This window comes from Sarcophilus harrisii, chromosome 2, assembly GCF_902635505.1.
Source record: "Sarcophilus harrisii chromosome 2, mSarHar1.11, whole genome shotgun sequence".
Taxonomy (NCBI): Eukaryota; Metazoa; Chordata; class Mammalia; order Dasyuromorphia; family Dasyuridae; genus Sarcophilus; species Sarcophilus harrisii.
Genome location: NC_045427.1, coordinates 134,552,753 through 134,576,185, shown reverse-complemented (window position 1 = coordinate 134,576,185; position 23,433 = coordinate 134,552,753). Strand labels below are relative to the sequence as shown.

The following is a 23,433-nucleotide window of genomic DNA, read 5'->3' as shown; positions in this document are numbered from 1 at the left end:
TCATCCTATCTTGGCTCTGACACAGTGAAAATATTTGCACTAAGTAGGAAAATCAATGCAATCATTCTTCAGTTCTTTGGCATTCCATTTGATGTCCAGTCCTTGACTTTTCCCTCCTCTTAGTCCAAATTCCACCCACCACAGAGAGATCAACCAGAGAACCCATATTCTCTACAAAGAGCTCTGGACTTGGGAGCTAGAACACCTGAACACTCGGTCACAGACTCAATATGAGATATGATTTTTGGACATTTTCCTGTCCAGAGTCTAAGTTTATCACTAAAATGTGGGTTGATCATCCTTTTCCTATTTTCCTCAAGGTACTGTTATGAGAATCAAACTGAACTCTGTTTACATACCAAGTAATCAAGCAATCATCGTCCATGCCTCCTCTCCCCACCCCCTAGTCATTTTCCTTGTTAGCTTCTCACATTGAAAGAGAACTCATTTAGGTTCCAGCCCTTCTCTGTACACCTAAGAACATCCTTAAAGCTTTTATCCAGTCTTTGCCCCTTCCATGTACATCCCCACACACCTGGCTTGTTATTGTATTCGGCTTTACTACCCAGCAATAGGGCCATGCAGCAAATCCTTACTTTGGCCAGCACCAAGACCAGGTCAATGGTACACAATGGGGTCCCCGTGGCTCCCTAATCCCCTATTGTGTCCCCCTATTCAGGATTGTTCTGGTTTGGAAAGAAGGGGGGGGGGGAAGGCTGGTTTAGCTGGGGCCCAGTCTTTTAGAAGTCTACTTGTGTCTGCATTCATGGGTATAGGGCAAGGGCATAGATGTGTTCATGTGATACTTTAGTGATTAGATTTTTTTTTTTTTGGTTTGTGGGGAGGAAAGACACCCTTTGCTTCAATGTTTTCTTCATCTAGAAATCTAGGAGTGGGTTAGAGGTGTCTGCAAAGCACATTTAGGGACAGGTAAGAGAGTTAGACCTAAGATTTCACCTAAAAAAAAAAAAAAAAAATCAAGCCTGGTCCCAGACTTATCTTCCATAAACTCCTCCACTGAGAGAAGAGAGGGGGAGAGAAAGAGAGCTACTCTTCCTTCTAATACAATGTTTACATTTCTATCTTTGTTCACCAACAGGTATTCCTTCCCTCTCCAGAAACTAACCTTTCTCCAACTATCTTCTCCTCCCTTAAGTCTTTTCTTAAGCTGCTCACCCCATCCTGACTGAAAATCTCCTTTGGACTGCTACAGCCCTTTATCTATACCCTACCTTGGCTTTTCCCTCCCATTCATGGCCCTAGGTCCTTTAAGCTACTTAATCGCCTCTTATAGATCTGTGGGCCTTTGGCCCAGAACCTGGCATATAGGAGATTGCTCCCTGTGGGATAAATCTTGCCGGCCCCAAGTAAGCTGGGAGAAAACTTCGCCTCTGTTTTCAATCAGCCTCTGTTAGGGAGGAATTGTAAAGAAGAGATGTAGGCACACTGGAAGTCTACTAAGGAAAATGGGGAAAGAATCAAGGCCTGTGAGACAAAGTAGAAGACGGAAGAATTTATGAAAAAGACAAAACCCCAACAAGTGGCCTCCTTTAAGATGAGAACTCCCAGACAAAGGGAGGAAGACCTTGGGAGGTGTCCGCTGCTCTGCCAGAGGTGGCTCCGAGTTGAGGAAAAGTGGTCCCAAGGCATTGCTCAGGATTGGGAGCAGGACTGCCCTGGAAGGACCGCTTGCATTAGCGGCACAGGCGTGACCTCTGCTGGAGGTCCAGGTCAACTGCATGTAGTTGGAAGTGGGAAGGGCCAAGGCTGTGACCAGCCAGGTGGGGTGATGGGGTGGACAGGGGAAAGTCGCCCAAGAAGCCAGAGTTGCAGAGAGAAACTATCTTTTAAATTGTGATCATTTTTCGCCCAGTTCCTGTTCCGTTTCTTGATCCTGAAAAAAATCAAAGAGAGCCTGTGGGAGAGAGGGGCAATGGGAGAAGTTCTCCAAACTAAGATCTCTGGATGTATCCTATCCTCAGTCACACCTTAGACTCTATGAGGGACAGGAACTAGAGCATGACATTTTCCCATTCTTCCACAAACCTCTTCTTGGGGACATAACTCAGCTCAACATCAAACCCTAAGGGAAACCGAGGCATCTCATTCATTTCCCGACTTACCTTTACTCCCCCTTCTGAGATTGCCTTTATTTCTTGGATTTTGCCCTTGCCTTCTTGTCTTTGGCCTATTGGAGGAAAAAAGAATTTTCCGTTCTCCACTCCAAATCATTGGTCCCCACCTTCATATAATCCCTGCCATCTTCTTCCTTGGTTCTTACCTTCATTTCAGGGCTCCTCAGGGATGAGGCTCTAAGAAGAGAGAATGACATCTTATACTGGTATCTTTTGACACCAGGCTAATGGGGCTCCCAAAGCCAGCCAGGAAGAATTGAATTTTGGACAGTTTGGGGGAAAGGAGAAGTGACAATTTGGAGGAGTGGGGGAGGTAAGGGAGAATATTCCCTCTTAGAATATAACACCTCTTAATTGCCTCAGACTCACCTCTCCTTTTCATCCAGCTTCTTTTTCTGCAGTTAAAGAAAACAATAGTACCCATGATGGACTATATCAGTCAAGATATCTATATCTATATCTATATCTATATATCAGTCAAGAGCTCTCTAAAACAATGGACTAGATATTCTCTTCCTTCCACTTTGGGTTAGCAGCACCTTATCCTCAAAGGTCCTATTTGATATGGATTATAGAATGTTGGGCTGGAATGAACTCTCAATTTCCTTTAGATCACCTCTTTCATTTTACAGATTAAGAAACAGAGACTCTAAGAGGTTACACCTCAAGCTACTCAGAGTCAAAGGTAGTATTGCAACTTGTATCTTTCTGACCCCAAATCCAACATTTTTTCCCCTAATACATGATGAGGCCTTTAAATAGAAAGGAATTTGAAACATGATGAGATCTTCAAGTTCTAGTACAATTCCTTAATTCTCTATAGATGTGACATTTTTTTAATAGACTTATTCAGTGCCACATAGGTAGAATTCAGAGGAGCCAAAGGTTGAACTTTGCCTTTGGCTCAAGCTCTTTCCACACTATCTTATTCAAGGAGACCACTGGCCCGGTAAACTGCATATAAGATAAAATGGAAGTGATGAGTCCCTCCCCTTATTCTTTTAAGCTCCCTAATCCAGACATTATACAGTTATTCTGTTTTCACCTTTGCAACACCAGTCTTCCTGTCGGAAGCTAGTCGTTTGCCTGGCTTAGATGGAGAAATCTCATCCAGGGCTATCTCATTAGAATCTTCCTCTTCCTCCTCCTCTTCTTCTTCTTCTTCTTCTTCCTCATCCTCCTCCTCTTCATAATTATCATCATCATCATCATCATTGTCGTCATCATTATCATTTTCTTCTTCTTCGTCCTCTTCGTCCTCTACCACTTCTGTGTCTTCCTCATTCCCTTCTACTTCCTTCCAGGACTGGTCTAAATTTACTGCAGAAATGGAAACATAAGAATCTGTATTCCTAAAACCCTTTCTTTTTCCTCAGTGTTAAAAATCAACGAGTTAGCCTGGAAAGACTTGAATGAATTTGGCAAAACCAAGAAAACATTATATACAATGACTATCATAACATAAATGGGGGAACAATACCACAAAACAATTGAAAATGAATATTATAAAAATTACAAAGAACAGTGTTGCACTCAAAGAAGAGACATAAAAAGCTGCCTCTCTCCAGACCTTTGCTAATATGTATGGAGTTCTATCAGTATGGAATATTGCCTATGTTGTGATTTTTTTTATGTACTGATAAATTTTGCTAATTCCATATCTCCCCCATGCCTTCCTTTTTTTCTTTTCAAGTTTCTTTGTTATGTGAGATAGCTTTTTGAGAGAGGGAAGTTAGGGAAAGTTTCCTGGAGAAAGGCTGTGTGTGTATCTGCATATCTATTTATATCTGTGTATGTATGTGTACATATATATATATATATATATATATTTCTATATGTTAGATATATGGAGGAGAAGGGAAGGCGTACGGAAAAGGGCTTTTCAGGAAGGAGAAAGAGTAAGAATGAAGACTTTGTAGGCAAAATTTTAAAAGGTATGTTGGGGAAGTTGGGACTCAGAGAATCAGTTTAGAGATAAAGTTGGAAAGGCAGGATGGAGTCAGATTGGAGAGAGCTTAGAATCCCAGACCAAATTGGTTCCTTGGACAAAGGAAAAAAATAGATTGCCATTGCCTATTACGTACCTAGCATTGCAATTTTATACTCTACCCGTCTGGCTTACCAGTAAGATCATGGCCACTGATATAGACTGGCCCTGAGCCACACCGAAGGTGGAAAGTAATGGGGGGAGTGAGTTCCATTCCTGAAATGTTGACCTGAAAAGCAAACAACCAGGAAACAGAATTTCTCAGGTTTCCTGTCCCTATCTACTACTCTGAAGCTCCTGGATTTGCTAAGAAGTTGATTTGGAGAAAAGCAGAAGTTGTTTGATCTTAAACTTCAGGGTATCTCCAAAAGTCAGTACAATTGTTTAGTTTGAATAGCTCACTTTATTATTTAAACTTGAACTATTACTAAATAGCCATGAAAGCTTAACATTGTACTAAGATGATCCTATATTCGGGCCAAAAGGAAAGTCAGGAGTAATTTTAATAATAATTATTTCTTCTTCTCTTTTCCTTTATCCTCTTCAGCCTCTCTATTTTCTCAAAATACCCAATATCCCTCTTATTACCTGTATGGATATTTAGTCATACTAAGGTAGGAATAAATGAAGGTATTGCCCTCCCAGAAGCCTTGAATTTAATTTTCAATAGTATTTTATTTTCCAAATATATGTAAAGATAGTTTTCAACATTTATTTTTGTAAGACTTTGTGTTCCAAATTTTTCTTCTTCCCTCCCTTATCTCTCCCCTTTCCAACACACAAAGCAATCTAATATAGGTTAAATATGTGCAATTCTTTTAAACATATTTCCATATTGGTCATATGCAAAAAAAAAAAAATCAAACCAAAAGGTAAAAAAAAAACATAAGAAAGAAAAAACAAACAAACAACAACATGAAAATACTATACTTCTATCCATATTTAGTCTCCATAGTTCTCTCTCTTCATGTGGATGGCATTTCCCATCCCAAATCTATCGAAATTGCCTTGAATCATCATATTGTTGAGAATAGCAAAGTTCATCACACTTTGATCACTACACAATTTTTATTGTTACTGTGTACAATGTTTGCTTGGTTCTGCTTACTTCACTCAGCATGGGTCATGTAAGTCATTCCAGGCTTTTCTGAAATCAAACTGCTCATCATTTCTTATAGAACAATAATATTCCATTACATTCATATACCATAACTCATTCAGCCATTCCCCAGCTGATGGACATCCATTCAATTTCCAATTTCTTGCCACTACAAAGAGGGCTGCCACAAACATTTTTGCACATGTGAGTCCCTTTTCCTCCTTTAAGATCTCTTTGGGATACAGGCCCAGTAGAGACATGGCTGGATTAAAGAGTATGGACAGCTTTATTGCCCTTTGGGCATAGTTCCAAATTCCTCTCCAGAATGGTTGGATCAGTTCACAACTCTACCAACAATGTATTAGTGTCCTAGTTTTCCTACATCCTTCCAAGATTTATCTTTATATTTATTATCTTAGCCAATCTGAAAGATATGAAATGGTTACTCAGAGTTGTATTAATTTGCATTCTCTAATCAATAATGATTTAGAACATTTTTCATATGCCTAGAAATGGTTTTAATTTCTTCATCCGAAATCTGAAAATTGTTTATGTCCTTTGACCACTTCTCAATTGGGGAATGACTTGTATTATTAAAAACTTAAATCAGTTGTCTATATATTTTATCAGAAACATTAGTTGTAAAAATTTCTTTCCAACTTTCTGTTTATTTTCTAATCTTCAAAGCTTGCATTTTAAAGAGATTGGCAATATTTGACAGAAAAGTATAAATTTCTAAGAGTGGAAGTTCAGAGAAAGCAACTTGTCTCAGTCCTTACTCATCTCTCACCCTCAGTTAATGGGTCATGGGGTAGCTTACCATGGGCAGGACTGAGGGCTTCAATGTGGCAATGGGAACCGGTGGTCTCTGTTTGCCATCTTCATTAGGAGGTGATATGATCTCCACTATGGTCACATCATCATTGCTCTTCTCTCCTAGGCAGATCTGCAAGGGAGTATGGAAGCAAACTCAAGTTTCCTCTTAGCTATCAACCACTGCCCAGGGCATCCTCCTAAATGAGTCTCAGGAACACTTTTTTTTTTTCCTATTTAGAATTCTTCCTCATTCTTCTCTTTCCTCACTTTTCCCTAGCATAAGGACAACTCTCTCCTCTTACTTCTTAGTCAAATTTAGTTGTCTGCCTAAGGGTTCACTCACCAGGTGCAGCATCAATTTATGATCACCATTCCCATTTTCCAAGGGGTCAAAGGTATATGAGCGATTACTCCAGTTCAACTCACAGCCTGAAGAAGAAGGAGAGACTGTGAAAGGATGGCTTTGAAGAATACTTTCCCCTTTTCTCTGCCCTCCCCCATGCCTTCTTCTCTAGCATTTTAGGTTAGCAAAGATGGAACTCTAGCCATCAATCAACAATTCTTGCTAGAGAAGGCTTTCTATTAAGACAGAGTAGAGAGGGAAATAACAAGAGAAAGGGAAGAAGAGTTCAATATCTATATTAGGAATACCATCCAAATCCTTGACTCTTCCAGAAAAAGAATTCCACTTTACTTACCCCAGAGCAGGGCCAAGGACTTTTCAGCCTTACTTCTGACTCTGGTTAAAGGCATGATGCTTGAGGAGGGAGTTTTAAAGGCACCTTAGGCTGTGAGAAGAGGAGGGGAGACAGATAAGGGTTGTCCAGACAATCTTAGCCCCCAGGGATCTTCCAGACTTCTGAACTCCAGTTACTCTAGCCTCCATTTATGCCCCTCCTTCAACCAATTATCCACCTTGCTTTGTCATATAACTATTTGTTACCGGTGTAGACCTTCTATCTTCACATAAACTTCTTGGGTATCTTTTGTAGTCCCCCAAAAACCTAAGGTATGGGGCACAAGGAGTAATGAATGAATGAATGAGTCGAGTCAAGTCAAGTTGAATCCTAAACTATGAGGCTTTAATGTTCATAGGTCACCTTTCCTCTCATAGGAACCATCATGCCCAACTCCTGGGGCTTTATGAAATTTATAGGTAAAAAAAAAAAAAAAAAAAACCAAGGATCAGGAAGTAGCTTTAGCTCTTATTTGTCTGACCTCACCTTTGCAGTCCCAGCCTTCTGGTCTTCCTTAACCCCTAGTCATTCCATTCTGCCTTGTGTTTCTGCCCTTGCTTCCTCAACTACACTGCCTCTATGCTCACCCCTACTTCATTTTCCTTTTATCATGGGGCAGGGTAGCCACAGATGGTTCTTATGAAGCTTGTTAGGTCCAATCAACCTACTGGTTGCAGGTCTTAAAGCAGAAGAAACCCTTTTCCATAAACCACTCTTTTCTGAATAAATTCTGAAGTATTTAAGGGGATTTAGAGTCTGTTCAGTCCTGTGCTAGGAAATAAGGAAGAAACATGAGAATGATAAGTCCTTGGGACACAGTTTCTTCTTGGAAATAAAACTAGCACACATTCAGCAAATTCTTATTCCGTATTTCAGCATTTTAGGTTTCCATCTCCAACTTCCAGTATAATGCTTTGCCTAGTTATAGAAAAAATAACTAATACCAAATACCAAAATAAGTGCCAGAATAACACATATCCTAGATATAAAAGGTCAGATCATAAAAAACTGGAGCAAGAAAGGAGATAACTTTTAAAGCTATGATTAGGAGGAAAATCTCATAGCCAAACCAGGGATAGTAAAGATGTCAGAAAATAAAATATACAATTTTTATTACATTAAACTGAGAAGCTTTTACACAAGCAAAATCAATGTAGTTAAAATTAGAAGGGAAATAATGAACTAAGGAAATTCTTTGCAGCAAATTTTTCTGATAAAATTCTGATATCTAAGATATATTTAAAAATCATATTGGAGAACAAGAGCTGTTACTCAATAGATAAATGGTTTAAAATAATTCTTAAAGAAAAAAATCAAATTATAAAAGCCATGGGAAAAATGTTCCATATTAATAACAAGAGGAATGTAATTTATAACAATTTCTAGGTTTTACTTCATACTCATTAGACTGACAGAGGAATGTCAGAGTTTGAGATCTTGGAAATGGAGTAGTTTCAAGTGATGGTGAGTCTAAGTGTGATAGATAATTTATTAGACCCCTGATTCCATAGAGATGATAATTATGTCTTGTATATTAGGCCCCAGAGCAGTGAACTGCAGATTTTAAGTTCACTTGTTTAATCATAGGAAGCTAACTAGAGGCCCTCCACCCTTGATTTTGCCTTATTATAGTGACCAACCCCAGAGTGGAAGAGGTGACTTGATGATAATGGAAAATCCCCCAACCATTTTTGCCCATCTGTCACCCAACATGGGGAAAAGGTCATAAGCATTTGGCTTATGTGATACAGGATAAGTAATCCTGTTTGTGAGCTTGTAGCTGCTTTTCTATCAGCCCATGAGATGAATTTCTATCAGAAGTTTGATTTATGTTTTTCAATCCAGCCCATAGGTCTGCTTGTCTGCTCAATGAGACTTCCTGAAAGATCAAGATAGGTCTGTCAAGGTCTGCTCATCAGATCATTTGTCAAACAATGGAATTCTGTGTTTTGTGTAAATGCTCCTGGAGGATCAGGGTCAAGATCTATCAACCAATGAGATTCTGCATTTTACACAGTGACTCTTCGGTAACATAAAGGTATCAGACACTATGAAACTAAAGGCAGAGAGCATCTCAGATCATAAGGTTTGAAGTCCACTTCATTAGAGGGGGTCATGGACTCTTTAATAAAGTGTTATTGGCTTGGAGTTCTTCCTCAGTTTTTTTTTTGTTTTTTTTTTTTTGTATTGGACAATTTTGGGTCACACATTAAATAGTTGAAGTAGAGTAGACAATGAAGGTCATAGAAAACAAGGAAGTTAAGGAACTTTGAGTTTTGGCATTAGAAAAGTCATCCAGATACTGAGGGTGATGGCAAAGGGTATCTGAAAGGGTGATGTACCATAGGCATCGAGAAAGGCAAGAAAGCATCCTAGATGTCAAAAATCAGGGCAGATAATACTTCAATACGTAGACACTCTTTCCAGTGGTGCAAATCACAACCTATCTATACTTATATCCATTTATATACTCTGTAAGAAATCTACCCAGTGCAATAGGGGGCCTTCCAGTAAGTTACTTAATGTTAGGTGCTGCTGATGTAATAAGTCGACTAGCCTTTGGTGATTCCTCATTTTTGCTAATATGACATCTCGAGAATGATGTATTTTATGCCTCTCCTTGTGTGCAAGTTATATTTGATAATATACTACAATCTAGTTATGCTTAGTACTCACCTATTCATTGTTCTTTGGGTAACTTGAAACTATAATTCTTTGGAGATTGCAGCATTTTATAGTTTTCCCCTATTTAAAATCTCTGGAAAATAGTGGTGTTTTAAAAAGATTAATTTTTGTTTTAGAGAACATCTTGGGATCATTGAGAATGATGGACAGTTTCTCAAGCACAATGCAGATTACTTTCTTCTATTCAATCCTGGGGCCAGTTCATTATTTGTAATGCCTATCCTGCCTAATGAAGATACACACATACATATAGGTATACAAAGAGAGAGGGAGAACTAACTCAGTGGATTGTATATTAAAATTACATGTCATGATCTGGGAAATAGTCATTCTTTATTCTCTTAGTTTTTCCTATATGAATTTAAAACAATTGACATTTAATTGCCACTGATAGTGGCAGGAAATATGACAGCTCAAATTTATTATAGTACTTTATGATTTACAAAGGTGCCAAATATTTGTGAGAAATAATTCATTTGGAGCTCTATCAGTTATAATTCCATAGAGATAGTGATTATAAGTTCTTAGGTCCCAGAGCTGTGTGTTGCCAATTTTAAGTTCTCTTATCTGATAGTTAGCTAAAGGCTCTCCTCCACTCTTATTTTTTCTTGTTATGGTGACCAAGCCCAGCATGGCAGAGGTATCTCAATTACATGGAAAATCTCCCAACTTATTTTTGTACTTCTGGACCACTTTCTCTTGTCAAACATAAGCAGGTGACCATCTTATGATGTAATGTAAATGATTCATGCTTCACCCAATCCAAGATATCCCTGCTGACATACCATTTCTAGCTGATGCATCATTTTTTGGATCTCAAAGCAAAATTTTTGAACCTATCAACCAATAGGATTTCTGTATTTTGTATAGCTTCTTTAGAGTGTCCAGATATCCAATTTGGCATCAAACTTTATAAAAATAAGGCCCTGAAAAAAAAAAAGGGGCATCATGAGAAAGATTTGAAGTCCATTTCGTTAGAAAGCACCATTAATTCTTTTAATAAAATGCCATTGGCGCAGGGATCTACCTCAGTCTCTTTTATCGTTATTGGACAATTTAAATCCCCACATTATTGGTTCCCTGAGATGGGACAGTGATGTGTGGATTTCAGTCTTTTTAGACCAGCTCCAGCAAAGGACCCTAAAAGGAAGCATACATTAGGATGAATTTTCACCAATGGCTCCTCTACAGACACTGGTTCTGGGAAGTAGGATTCCCCTCACTATGTGCATCCAAATTCTCTGAACCCGCGGTACATCTCTTCAAGACTGGTAAGTCTGTCAAGATTTATCCTAAATTCAATTTCTTTAAGAAGAGTCCCCAATTGGACTAAGAGGAACTATTTAAATTTGTGACTAATCTGGAGCACTCAAATACTATTTTTATTAAAGTTACATGGCTATACTAGCTTTTTGTACACAGGATACTGTTTTTTTCCCCATCTTTCCCTCCATTTTCTTTACTTTTATTTTCCTTAGACTAGGAAGATTCAGCAGTAGAATTGCTAATTCCTCATTTTTAGCCATCTAGCCTTGTTTCCTCTGTCTTATAGTTGAGTCCTGCTATCAAACTAAGATAATTCTTCCGTTTCCTAATAATGTTAATGCTTTTAGAATTTTATCAATTAAAAAATGTAATCTTCTTTGGTCTAATTTGCCAATTAGATTAATTTTAAAGTTTCTTTTTGACAGGGTTAAAATAGATTTTTTTAACCTTTAAATTATTTTATCAAGGAGTAATTAAATAATTTTTGTCATCAGTAGAAAAAATATCAAACTAATTGAGGGGAAAATAATTTCAGTGGCTCACAGAGGATTGTTGTTTATCCTTCATTCTTGAAGAGGACCATGACCCCCATCTACTTGAAGACTCTATGACCAGTCCGTGATTGGTAGGGCTTGGGGGAGTGATTCCTCATTTCAATCCTCTGAAACATCTTGAAGGAGCAATAATTTGGGCTAAATCTGACATCAATGGTAAATTGTCATGTGACCTTTGTGGAAACAATTCCAACCTCTTCAGAGAAGAAGCACATTTTAATTTTAAAGAGGTGAAGAAAGAAGTCTCTCTTTCATTTAATGAATGAGGTTATCGTCACTTACATTCTTAGGACTAAGTCAGTTATTGATAATCAAAACTAAATTTTTAGGAAGTTTTCAAGGGAAGTAGATGTAAATTTTGCTGAATATTCACTTATAAAAGATCTTTAAGTCCTCATTGGTTTTAGGAAGCTAGAAGTTAAGCTCAGAGATTAAGAATTGGAAGTATTGAAGAATTTGCCAAAATGAATCCCTGAATGTTACTGTGTTAGCTATAAGAAAAGATCTATATAGATAGAAGTCAGGTGATTAGAAGATTGCCTCACATTAGATCCATAATCAAAGTGGGGGAGGGGGTTGGAAGATCTCCAGAGTCTTCAGTGGGGGAACCTTTCAGATGGTAAAAGCCAAAAGGTAGGTTATCTGGGGAATTTAGTCCAATTCTCTCAGAAGTTCTATAAGAAGTGCCACTCCTGATACCCCCAGGAGAGATGGAGTCAAGCAAAAGAGGATCAAAGCATCCTACATGATTCACATTGGAACCAGGGTGGACTTCCTCTTCCTGATGACTAAAGAAATATTTTTTTTAATGTGGGATACAATTTTTTAACAAATCTAGTAACTATCTAAATATAATTGATCTCTTTTCTTTCATATTCTTATGCATTTTATGGATTAAAAAGCATTATCTTGAGATGAGCCAACACACATACACACAAGGTTTTAAGAAACTCTGCTTTACCAGGAAAGACTTACATGAACTGATGCCAAGTAAGATGAACAGAATCAAAAGAACACTGTACACAGCAACAGCAAGACTATGTGATGGTCAACTGTGACAGACTTGGCTCTTTTTTCTTTTCTTTATTAAAACTTTTAATTTTTCAAACACATGTCTGGATAATTCTTTGACATTAACCCTTGTAAAACTTTGTGTTCCAATTTTCCCCTTTCCCCCATCCCCTCCCCAAAATGACAAGTAGTCCAATACATGTTAAACATGGTAAAAATATGTGTTAAATCCAATATAGTCATACATATTTATATAATTATCTTGCTACATAAGAAAAATTAAATCAAATCGGAAAAAAATGAGAACGAACATAAAATGCAAGCAAACAATAGCAAAAAGAGTGAAAATGCTATATTGTGAACTACATCCAGTTCCCACAGTACTCTCTCTGGGTATAGATGGTTCTCTTCATCACAAGATCACTGAAACTGGCCTTAAGCCATTGTTGGAAAGAGCCACGTCCATCAGAATTGATATTGCAGTGCACAATGATCTTCTGGTTCCATTCATTTCACTCAGCATAAGTTCATGTAAGTCTCTTCAGGCCTCTCTGAAATCATCCTGCTGGTCATTTCTTATAGAACAATAATATTTCATAACATTCATATACTATAACTTATTCAGCCATTCATCCATTCAGTTATAAAAAGAGCTACCACAAATATTTTTGCACATGTGGGTCCCTTTTCCTCATTTAAGATCTCTTTGGGATATAAGCCCAGGAGTAACACTGCTGGGTCAAAGAGTATGCACAGTTTTATAGCCCTTTGGGCATAGTTCCAAATTGTTCTCCAGAATGGTTGGATCAGTTCACAATTCCACCAACAATGTATTAGTGTCCCAGGTTTCCCACATCCCCTGCTACATTCCTCATTATCTTTTCTTGTCATCTTAGTCAATCTGAGAGATATCTAGTGGTATCTCAGAGTTATCTTAATTTGCATTTCCCTGATCAATAGTATATATAACTAGAAATGGTTTCAATTTCTTCATCTGAAAATTGTATGTTCTTATCCTTTGACCATTTATCAATTGAAGAATGGCTTGAATTCTTATAAATTTGAGTCAATTCTCTATATGTTTTAGAAATGAAGCCTTTATTAGACTCCTTGGATATAAAAATTTTTTCCCAGTTTATTGCTTTCCTTCTAATCTTCTCTGCATTAGTTTTGTTTGTACAAAAACTTTTTAACATAATATAATCAAAATTATCTATTTTGTGATCAATAATGATCTCCAGTACTTCTTTGGCCACAGATTTCTTCCTCCTCCACAGATCTGAGAGGCAAACTATCCTATGTTCTTCTAATTTGCTTATATCATTCCATGTCTATATCATGAACCCATTTTGACCTTGTCTTGGTATATGGTGTTAGGTGTGGGTCAATGCCTAGTTTCTGCTATACTAGTTTCCAGTTTTCCCAGTAGTCTTTGTCAAATAGTGAGAAGAAAGAGTTATTAAGTTGGGTAAAGTTTGATTTGAGAATACAAAGGGTTTATTTAGGAGATTGTTTTGGTTAAAGCAAGTAACTTTTGGTTTCTTAGAGGATTATGAATTTTATTGAACAATCTCCCCAAATTAGCTTAGAACAAATGAAATAATGAAATTCTTCATAATTCTCAATTTTTCTTCCTGTGGGGGAAAAAAAGTCTAGGGAAATGGAACTTTAAAGAGTTCTTCTATCTATCAAGGGCTTGTTATAAATATAAACTACACTTTAAATGGGCAAACTCAATTGGCAAATTAGACCAAAGAAGATTACATTTTTTAATTGATAAAATTCTAAAAGCATTAACATTATTAGGAAACGGAAGAATTATCTTAGTTTGATAGCAGCACTCAACTATAAGACAGAGGAAACAAGTATATCTTGATTTCTAAAACTTAGAATTTCAGGCCTGATTTAATATCATATGTTCTATGTGTGTTCATTTTGTAAATGATGAAACTAAGTTTAGGAATAGTGGGTTCTTTATTTCAGACAAAAAAGAACTTATACAATCAGGAAAATCTTTTAAGAGAATGGGAAATTAGTGTCTCTTTTATCTGCTATACCATTTGTGCTTTGTGCATTATAATCCAAGTTAAAACACCAAGCTAATAGGTGCTAATTATGTCTTTTATTTTGGCATGATCAACCAAAAGAAACAAAATGTAAAAAAAATAAAAAAAAAAAAAGTAAATTTTCAAAAATAAAAGCCTTAAAAAAGGCAAATCTGTCTCCCCTCCCCCCACCCGTTTCCAACACTGTCCATATTGGAGATTGCTGAGATGAAAGACATATACAGACTAATTAAAAATCGATTGGAAATCAAATTTGTGAAAAAATAATAATCAAATTTCTTTCATTTTTAGATTATAACCTGAATGGCTTTATAAAGCATTTTGATGAGTTTATGGGGTACTAGCAGATTCAGTAAAATTTAATGAAAACAACAACAATTAAAAAAAATCACATATCAGATGTTCCTTAATGGGACTTTTAAAATGATTAGGGATTTATTTGAAGCTGAAGTTTTAATTTTAAGAACTGTCTTATTAATTATTAGATATATTCAGAAGAGCTTCAATGAAATAGGAATACAGAGAAATGTTTAAAATAAAAACGTGGGAAATAGTATAAGAGAAATTAGGTTAAAACTCTTGTAAGTTTAAATAATTTTACAACTTAGAATTTAAAAACATTCACTTAGGCTTAAGAAACTTCAGTTAGCTAACCTCTAAGTCAGGGTATCAATCTATGAAATTGGTTTTAATTTTAGTACAGAATAATAGTATACTTAAAAACTATACTTAAAATTGGGATGTTTGTCATAGGAAGAAATTTTTATTGGTAGGCAGAATAAGAAAATTTAGACCATTTTCATAAGAGAATTAAAGTGGGTAGAATCAGAATTCATTTACCATTCTGTAGTTTATTACCTTAAAACAGCCAACCTGAGTGTACTAAATCCTAATTGGGACTTCTGATTGAAAGTGAATCCAAAAATGCTCCCAAAAAAGGAAAAGCTTATTTTGAAATGGCAAAGCAACTGAAGGTGCGATTTAATGGTACTAGTGATTTAAAATAGTTGTTTAGGTAAATTAAAACAGTAAAATTTGTGTTGAAAACAGTTGTTTAGTGAAAACAAGTTCATAAGCTACCACTTGACACTTCTCAGACTGGCTAAGATGACAGGAAAAGATAATGATAAATGCGGGGAGGTGGAAAAACAGGGACACTAATGCATCGTTGGTAGAATTGTGAACTGATCCAGCCATTCTAGAGAACAATTTGGAACTATGCCCAAAGGCCTATAAAACTTCATATACTCTTTGATCCAGCAGTGTTCCTACTGGACTTATATCCCAAAGAGATTATAAAAGTTCCCAAATGTACAAAAATATATGTAGCAGTTCTTTTTGTGGTAGCAAGGAATTGAAAATTGAGTGGATGCCCATCAATTGGGGAATGGTTAAATAGGTTGTGGTATCTGAATGTAATAGAATATTATTGTTCTATAAGAAATAATAAGCAGGCTGATTTCAGAAAAGACTTACATGAACTGATTCTGAGTGACATGAGTACAACTAAGAGAACATTTTACACCATAAAAGCATGATAATGTGATGATCAACTCTGATAGGCTTAGCTCTTCTCAGCAACACAGTGATCCAAGACAATTCTAAGACAAAAAAATGCCATCTGCATCCATAGAACAAACTATGGAGACTGTAGATTGAAGCATAGTATTTTCAGCTTTTTTCTTTGTTTGCTTTTTCTTTCTCATAGTTTTTTGTTCTAATTTTTCTTTCACAACATACTAAGTTATAGAAATATTTAAAATGAACGTATATGTATAACTTATATCAGAGTGCTCACTGTCTTGGGGATGGAAGAGATAAGGAAGGGAGGGAGAAAAACGTTAAGAACTCAAAATCTTACAAAAATGAATAATGAAAACTATTTTTTCACGTAAATTGGAAAAATAAAATACTATTGAGGGAAAAAAGAAAATAAGTGCAAGTTGTATAAATAAAGCCATAATAAATTAGGGGAAGAATTATTGAAGATAGAATTAAACAAAAATACAAAAAGAAAAGATATAGGTATAAATTAAGTGTATACACATCTTATAAAGGATGCTCAGATTACAAAAGATTGAATTAAAATGAACATATGACTTATAAAATACTGAAACCTCTTTGAGAGGGAAAAGCAGAACTTGCAAATTATTTCAAGACAAATATTTTATTTGATGAAATGAGGAAGCTTCCAATATAAAAGAAATTCTTATCATTTGTAAGCTGATAAATCATAAAATCATAAAACCAAAGTGATTTGGAGTCTCTACTAAATGATCTTATAATATAAATTAAGAAAAAACAAACATTTTTTTGAGTGATTTAAAAGGAAATAGAGAAAAAGTCATACTCTGAGCCCTTCAGAAAACTATATCTATCAGATAAAGTAAAGCAATTTCCGTTAACTCTATATGAAGTCAAAACTATGTTTTAATAAAAATAGAAAGTTTTTATCCCAAAGAGATCTTAAAGGAGGGAAAGGGACCCACATATGTAAAAATATTTGTGGCAGTCTTTTTTGTAATGGCCAGAGGCTGGAAACTGAATGGATGCCCATCAACTAGAGAATGGCTGAATAAATTATGGTATATGAATGTTATGGAATATTATTGTTCTGTAAAAAATGACCAACAGGATGATTTCAGAGAGGCCTGGAGAGACTTACATGAACTGATTAAGTGATATGAGCAAAACCAGGAGATCATTATACACAACAACAAGACTTATACGATAATCAATTCTGATGGACATGGTTCTCTTCAACAATGAGATGATTCAAACTAGTTCTAATTGTTCAGTAATGAAGAGAGTCATTTACACTCAGAGAGAGGACTATGGGAAATGAGTGTGGACCACAACATAGCATTTTTACTCTTTCTGTTATTGTTTGCTTGTATTTTTATTTTCCTTCTTAGGCTTTTTTCTTTCTAGATCTGATTTTTCTTGTGCAGCAAGATAACTGTATAAATATGTATACATATATTGGATTTAACATATATTTTAATATATGTAATATGTATTGGACTACCTGCTATCTAGGGGAGGGAGTGAGGGGAAGGAGGGGAAAATTTGGAACAGAAGGTTTTGCAAGGATCAGTGTTGAAAAATTACCCACTCATATGTTTTGTAAATAAAAAGCTATAATAATAATAAAAATAGAAAGGTTAAATCAAGATATTCTAGTATAAATAAAAGTTTCATTCTAATTCAAATCATTGTCAAATATGTATTAAAGCATGGGAATATTGATGCTACTGGGTCCCAAAATTTGAAACCTTGGCAGTTAATGGCCTTTGCAGGAAGTTAAGATTTTTAAATTATTGAACTATGTTTCATTTGGGTGAATTCAAAGTTAAATTAGTGCAATATGGATTTCGGTTAATTTATAATTATTAGGAAATAAGCTTCTCTTTTGATGAGAATCAAACATAAAATTCCTAATAGGGAAAATACAGTTTTAGAAACTATCAAAACTTTGTAAAAACAAAACAAAATAAAAACAGGCAATCAAGATCATTTACAATAAATAAGCACCAAAATAGATGTTTCCTTTGAGAACACTATTCAGTGTTTCAATAAAAGTGAATAATAGAGTAACAACAGTAACATGATTATGAGAATAGCGAAGAACCTCTTAATATCTGTGACATTCTGGTGCAATATAGTTAGGCTTTGGCCTGTCCTCTTGGGCATTGCCTAAATAGCTAAATGAACGATTTTCCAGCATAAAAGAAATTAACTTTGTGAAGGAAATGGACAATTTCTTCTTCCAAGCATCCTGCTTATTAAAATCTGTGACATCCTACAATGGAGATCTTGTGTTGTATTCTATTATGCACTTATAAAAACTATATGATTTTAACTAATTCTAACTGCCCAAAAGTCCTTAAAGAAATTGGTATGAACTGTGCATTTATAAACAGTAAGGATCAAAAAGGGGGGCCGCTAGATGGTATAGTGGATAGAGTACATTCCCTGAAGTCAGGAGGACTTGCATTCAAGAAGACTTGAGTTCAAATCTAGCCTCAGATAGTTTTTTCTTTAAAAAATTTTTAATAGTATTTTATTTTTCCAAATACATGCAAAGATAGTTTTCAACTTTCACCTTTGCAAAATCTTATGTTCCAAAATTTTCTCCCTCTCCTCTTTCCCTTCCCCCTCCCACAAGACAGCAAATAGTCTGATGTTGGTTAAACATGTGCCATTCTTCTGAACATATTTCCATATTCGTCATGCTGTACAAGAATAATCAGATCAAAGGGGAAAAAATGAGAAAGGAAAAAAACAAACAAGCAAAACAACAAAAAAGGTGATTCAGTCTCTATAGTTCTCTCTCTGGATGCAGGTGACAGCTTCCATCACAAATCTGTTGAAAGTGGCTTAAATCACCTCCCTGTTGAAAAGAGCCAAGTCCATCAGAGTTGATCACCACAAAATCTTCTTGTGGCTGTGTATAATGTTCTCTTGATTCTGTTCATTTCATTCAGCATCATCAGCATCAAAGACTTGTATAAGTCTTTCCAGGCTTTTCTGAAATCAGCCTGCTTATCATTTCTTATAGAATAATATTCCATTACATTCATATACCATAACTTATTCAGTTATTCCCCAACTGCTGGGTATCCACTCAATTTCCAATTTCTTGCCACTATAAAAAAGGTTGCTACAAATGTTTTTGTACATGTCGGTCCTTTTCCCTCCTTTATATACATTATATATTTATATACAGAATAGTAGAGATACTGCTGGATTAAAGGATAATGCATAGTTTGATAGTCCTTTGAGCGTAGCTCCAAATTGTTCTCCAAAATGGTTGGATCATTTCACAAACTCCACCAACAATGTATTAGTGCCCCAGTTTTCCCATATCTCCAACACTTATCTTTTCCGCTAGCCTGGCCAATCTGAGAAGTGTGAAATGGTATCTCATGCATTTTTCTAATCAATAATGATTTAGAGCATTTTTAAAAAATGACTAGAAATGTCTTTAATTTGTCTGAAAATTGTTCTTATCCTTCGGCCATTTATCAATTGGGGCATAGCTGGTATTCTTAGGTGAGTTAATATTTTAGAAATACCCTCGGATACTTCAGTTTTCTGAGTCACTTAACCCCAATTGCCTCAACAAACAAAATCAAAAAGCAATTTACTAGAAAACTTAAGTTGAAGAAGGGATAATGTTGCTTAAGGAAATATGTTTCTTCTTCTTTTTAATCTAAATACTGTTATTACATTATAAATGTTATGATCATTAGTATGCACATTTTTTAAAACTAGAAAATAGTAAATTACTGATGGGAGAAAAGCATGATGAAGTCCTCTTAGGAGATCTTTATCCATGAGGTTCCTTGCCTGGCTGACAGGGTATTGTGAAACTTGATAACATTGCCATTTGAGGAGCTGAAGCCTTTCCCACCCAAAGTGAAAAACTTAAAACTTTTGAATAGTTAAGTGGGGGTCATTTGGGATCATTTGGAAACTCAGGTAATTATATCTTTTAGTGTTACTATTTTGAACTATTTATTGTGTATCAACTTGTGGTGAGGAAGTAAAAACAGTAGCATCATGTCTTTTAGGTCTGGATGACTAAGGAAGGCAAGCTACTCTTTGCCAAGTATACTTTTTAAATTCATGGTTGGAATTTTTGTGTCATTGTGGCAAACAAGGGATAAGAGAATTAAGAGTGGTTACTCCAGATACCACCAATGGCAACTTAATGGATAGCCATGTGTTTGACCTGTGTAGCTTTTAATTAGCTTGTCTTTCAAGTCAAAACCAATGGTGTCTATCTGTTAGGTACTTACAGAAGATTAGTACTGAATCCAAGTTAGTCCTTAAAATTGTGCCCAGATATGTTCCACTTGTTTACATGGACTCTGCTGGGTGAATTTCATTCTCATGCTTTACCCCATTGTATTCTGGAAATGGTGATATTCTACTTTTGGGGGAGAGAGAGACAGAGACAGAGACAGAGACAGAGAGAGAGAGAGAGAGAGAGAGACAGAGAGAGAGAGAGAGACAGAGACAGAGAGACAGAGACAGAGACAGAGAGAGAGAGAGAGAGAGACAGAGAGAGAGAGAGAGACAAAGACAGAGACAGAGAGAGAGGGAGGGGTTAGGAAGGAGAAGAGGGATGAGATTTGTAAATAGATGAGATTTGTGCATAGTTGAAAAATTCTAGATAAGATTTTGAGGCTAATATATGAGAAAAATAACAATTATCTAGTTCTGAGCTGTAATTAGTGACATTTTGCTGCCTGAGGAAGTCTCTTGGAACTTCAGTTTACTGTTAATCTGTTAGTTAGTTTTGAATCCAGGTGTAAGTGTTTTAAGACTGCTGGTTCATCATTCAAGGGAAATGCCGTGTGTCCCTGTTTGAGGCCTACCCACAGGAGAATGTTCTTGGGCAAGTTGAGAGAATGACCTTGCAAAGGTGAAGGTAGCATTCTCTTGAGCTTATCCCCATCTTAGTAAAAAGGAAAATTTCTTACCTAATTAATTTTGAAAGTGGCTATGATATCGAGTCATACAATTGGTATTACTTATATCTGAAATCAAACAGAATACGGCTATATTTTTGCATTTCTCTTCACATAGCAAACTGCATTGATAAGGACAGATATAAAAGAATATGAATCCTATTGGTGATTTTTAAGTAATAATAAATGCTAATATAGTGAGGGATTATTTTGAATTCTTATTTGAATCAGATAATAGAGACTGTCAAGCCTTATAACTGGTAAGTTATCTAGTTAATAAAAAATCACCCTGTAACATTCTTTTATTGTGAAAATATGATTAATAGGAGATGTCAGTTAAAAATATGACACAATTTTCAAAATTGGATTAAGAATTTTATGTGTAACATTGTATGAAATGTCTAATAATATTAAGAGACAAAGACTAATTTTCCAGTTCAGTCTATCATGATGCAACAATTAAAATTCTCTCAAGTTTCAGAAGAATTGTGTCTTGTACCTCTATTTAATATTGTTTGTGTTAAGTCTTGGCACCTGAGACACAAATCTAAGGAAGAAGTTTCTTTAGAGTTGACTTGAGAATATATGGCTCATATTAAAAACATACAATTATAGGCTATGAACTTTTTTCATCTACATCAAGGATATGTGATCCTTAATAGCTGAAGTCACCTAAAGCTAGGAAGCTACGATTATTGCAACTTGCTGTTAGAACTCATGGGATATATTTTATATTATTATATTAATCTGTTTCCAGATTGTGATCATCAAGGAATCCTTTGATGTCAGTTACCAGGGTGGGGTTGACAGCCATAAACTACGAGTGTAGTTCTTATGGGGAAAGGCTTCTGGGGAATGACTTTTGGAATAGGCTGACATAAAATTCTCCTCAGCCAACTTTTCTAGTATGAAATTTGCTCTTGAATGAAAAATATTGCAACTTTTAAGCCTGGCTCAATACCCTTTTAATAATACTGTGTGTCCAGAACTCTGCCTCAAGTCTCTTTCATTGTAGTTTGGATAATTTTAATCCCCGTATAGTAAGGCTCCTTCTCTTCTCAATGTCCAAATTTGTCTGAATTTATCCAAAGTCTAAAAGATTTTGTGGTTTTCAGGGAAATTTCCATTTGAGGTATCAAATATGTCTATCTGGTTATTGAACTCAGGAGGTCAGAGAAGATCGTGTTGATAATGTGTTGGATGTGTATGGGAAGTAGAGCTGCTTGGTGCTGTACTAGACAAAGTATAAGGTTCTAATTTTTAACTCAGCAGATGAGAGCTTTGGACTCTGAGCTAAATAAAAACGTCATTTTCTTAAAGATTTGGAATATTAAATAAGAATAAGTTCAACCAACAACTGATGACACCCCTTCCTCACCCCACCCCACTCCCAAATGCTGGAAGCAGTTAATCTCTGAGGAAACTTGGGTGTCGGAAAACTCAAGGAATCATCTTAAAACCCTGAAGGAAAAGATCAGAGGGGAAATAACGATGGAGCAAAGAGCTAAGGATTATCAGGGAAATATACATCTTTGGGAGAGTTGTAGTAACAGCTCATATTCATCTGGCACATTTAAAAATCACTTTCTTCACAGAACCGTGAAGTATTACCACTTTACAAACTGACAGGTTACATGATTTACGATTATATTTGCGGGTCATATAGTTAATGTTGGGCCTCCTGAGATTTAATAGAAGATTCTTTACACTCCCGATTAAAGCATGTTTTGGAATTCCACTTTTTTTCTTGGTGTTTTTATCTTTTGTAACATGTTTAGAATGAAAATAGATTTTCCTTGATTTGCCGTCTCAAAGGATGGGGAGGGAGGAAGAAGAGATTTTGCAACTCAATTTATAAAACTCAAAGTTAAAAAAGCAAATAAATTTAGGGGCAGCTAGGGGGCGCAGTGGACAGAGCACCAGCCCCGAAGTCAGGAGGACCCGAGTTCAAATGTGACCTCAGACACTTAGCACTTCCTGGCTGTGTGACCCCGGGCAAGTCACTTAACCCCAACTGCCTCAGGAAAATAAACAAATAAATAAATTTAATTGGGAAATATTTAACGTAGTAAATGACACCGGCAAGCTACTAAACACCAGTGTTTTCCTCTCTGCAAAGCAGGGGGGCGATACTGGCAACAGAAGCTCTTGGGTTTGGGGGAAAATCGGCAGTTTTGAACGCAACCTTTTACGCCTTGAGTCTAAAAACGAAACAGCGCCGTGTCAAACCCTGGGATCCACCTGGGGCACAAGAAGCCTGCCCGCAAGCAGCGGACGCTCTAACTGGGGGGAGTAACGGGCGGTTGGGAGGGGGGCAGGAAACGAAAGGAGTCGGTGCTGGGGGAGCGGGAGGTTGACGCACCTCACCCAGGAGCAAATCCAATCACCGTTCCTGGTTCCAGAACTAAATGTGTATGGAGAGGAAGAAGGAGGTATGCTGTACTAAAGGGGTCGGCGGGTCGGTTGGTCCGGCTGAAGACGCAGCAAGGAGGCGCAGCTAAACTAGGAGGCAGCCTCAGACAGAAGTCCTTCCGGGGCACTGAACTTTGGTCTTGAAAAGCAGGGTTTCCCGCCCCGCCCCCTCGCCCCAGCCAATGA

At 36.3% G+C, this 23,433-nt stretch overlaps 1 protein-coding gene across 8 annotated transcripts; it reads right to left on the bottom strand.

Annotated features, from left to right (window-relative positions):
* Window positions 1-1,493: 1,493 nt before the first annotated feature.
* NPM2 (nucleophosmin/nucleoplasmin 2) lies at window positions 1,494-23,384 on the bottom strand. Of its 8 annotated transcripts, XM_031950834.1 has the most exons (13): window positions 23,198-23,384; window positions 10,245-10,385; window positions 9,451-9,532; window positions 6,981-7,041; window positions 6,736-6,825; window positions 6,381-6,466; window positions 6,042-6,167; window positions 4,258-4,351; window positions 3,181-3,455; window positions 2,505-2,530; window positions 2,282-2,312; window positions 2,124-2,188; window positions 1,494-1,894 (listed from the first exon to the last, which is right to left on the bottom strand). In XM_031950834.1, the coding sequence occupies exons 5-12, from the start codon at window positions 6,788-6,790 to the stop codon at window positions 2,150-2,152; spliced, it is 732 nt and encodes a 243-aa protein (XP_031806694.1). In that variant the 5' UTR covers window positions 6,791-6,825; window positions 6,981-7,041; window positions 9,451-9,532; window positions 10,245-10,385; window positions 23,198-23,384; the 3' UTR covers window positions 1,494-1,894; window positions 2,124-2,149. The 8 variants fall into 8 exon arrangements, with proteins under 8 accessions (XP_031806694.1, XP_031806690.1, XP_031806696.1 ...); XM_031950830.1 differs by having other exon boundaries at window positions 6,736-7,041; XM_031950836.1 differs by lacking the exon at window positions 6,981-7,041.
* Between the last annotated feature and the right edge of the window lie 49 nt (window positions 23,385-23,433).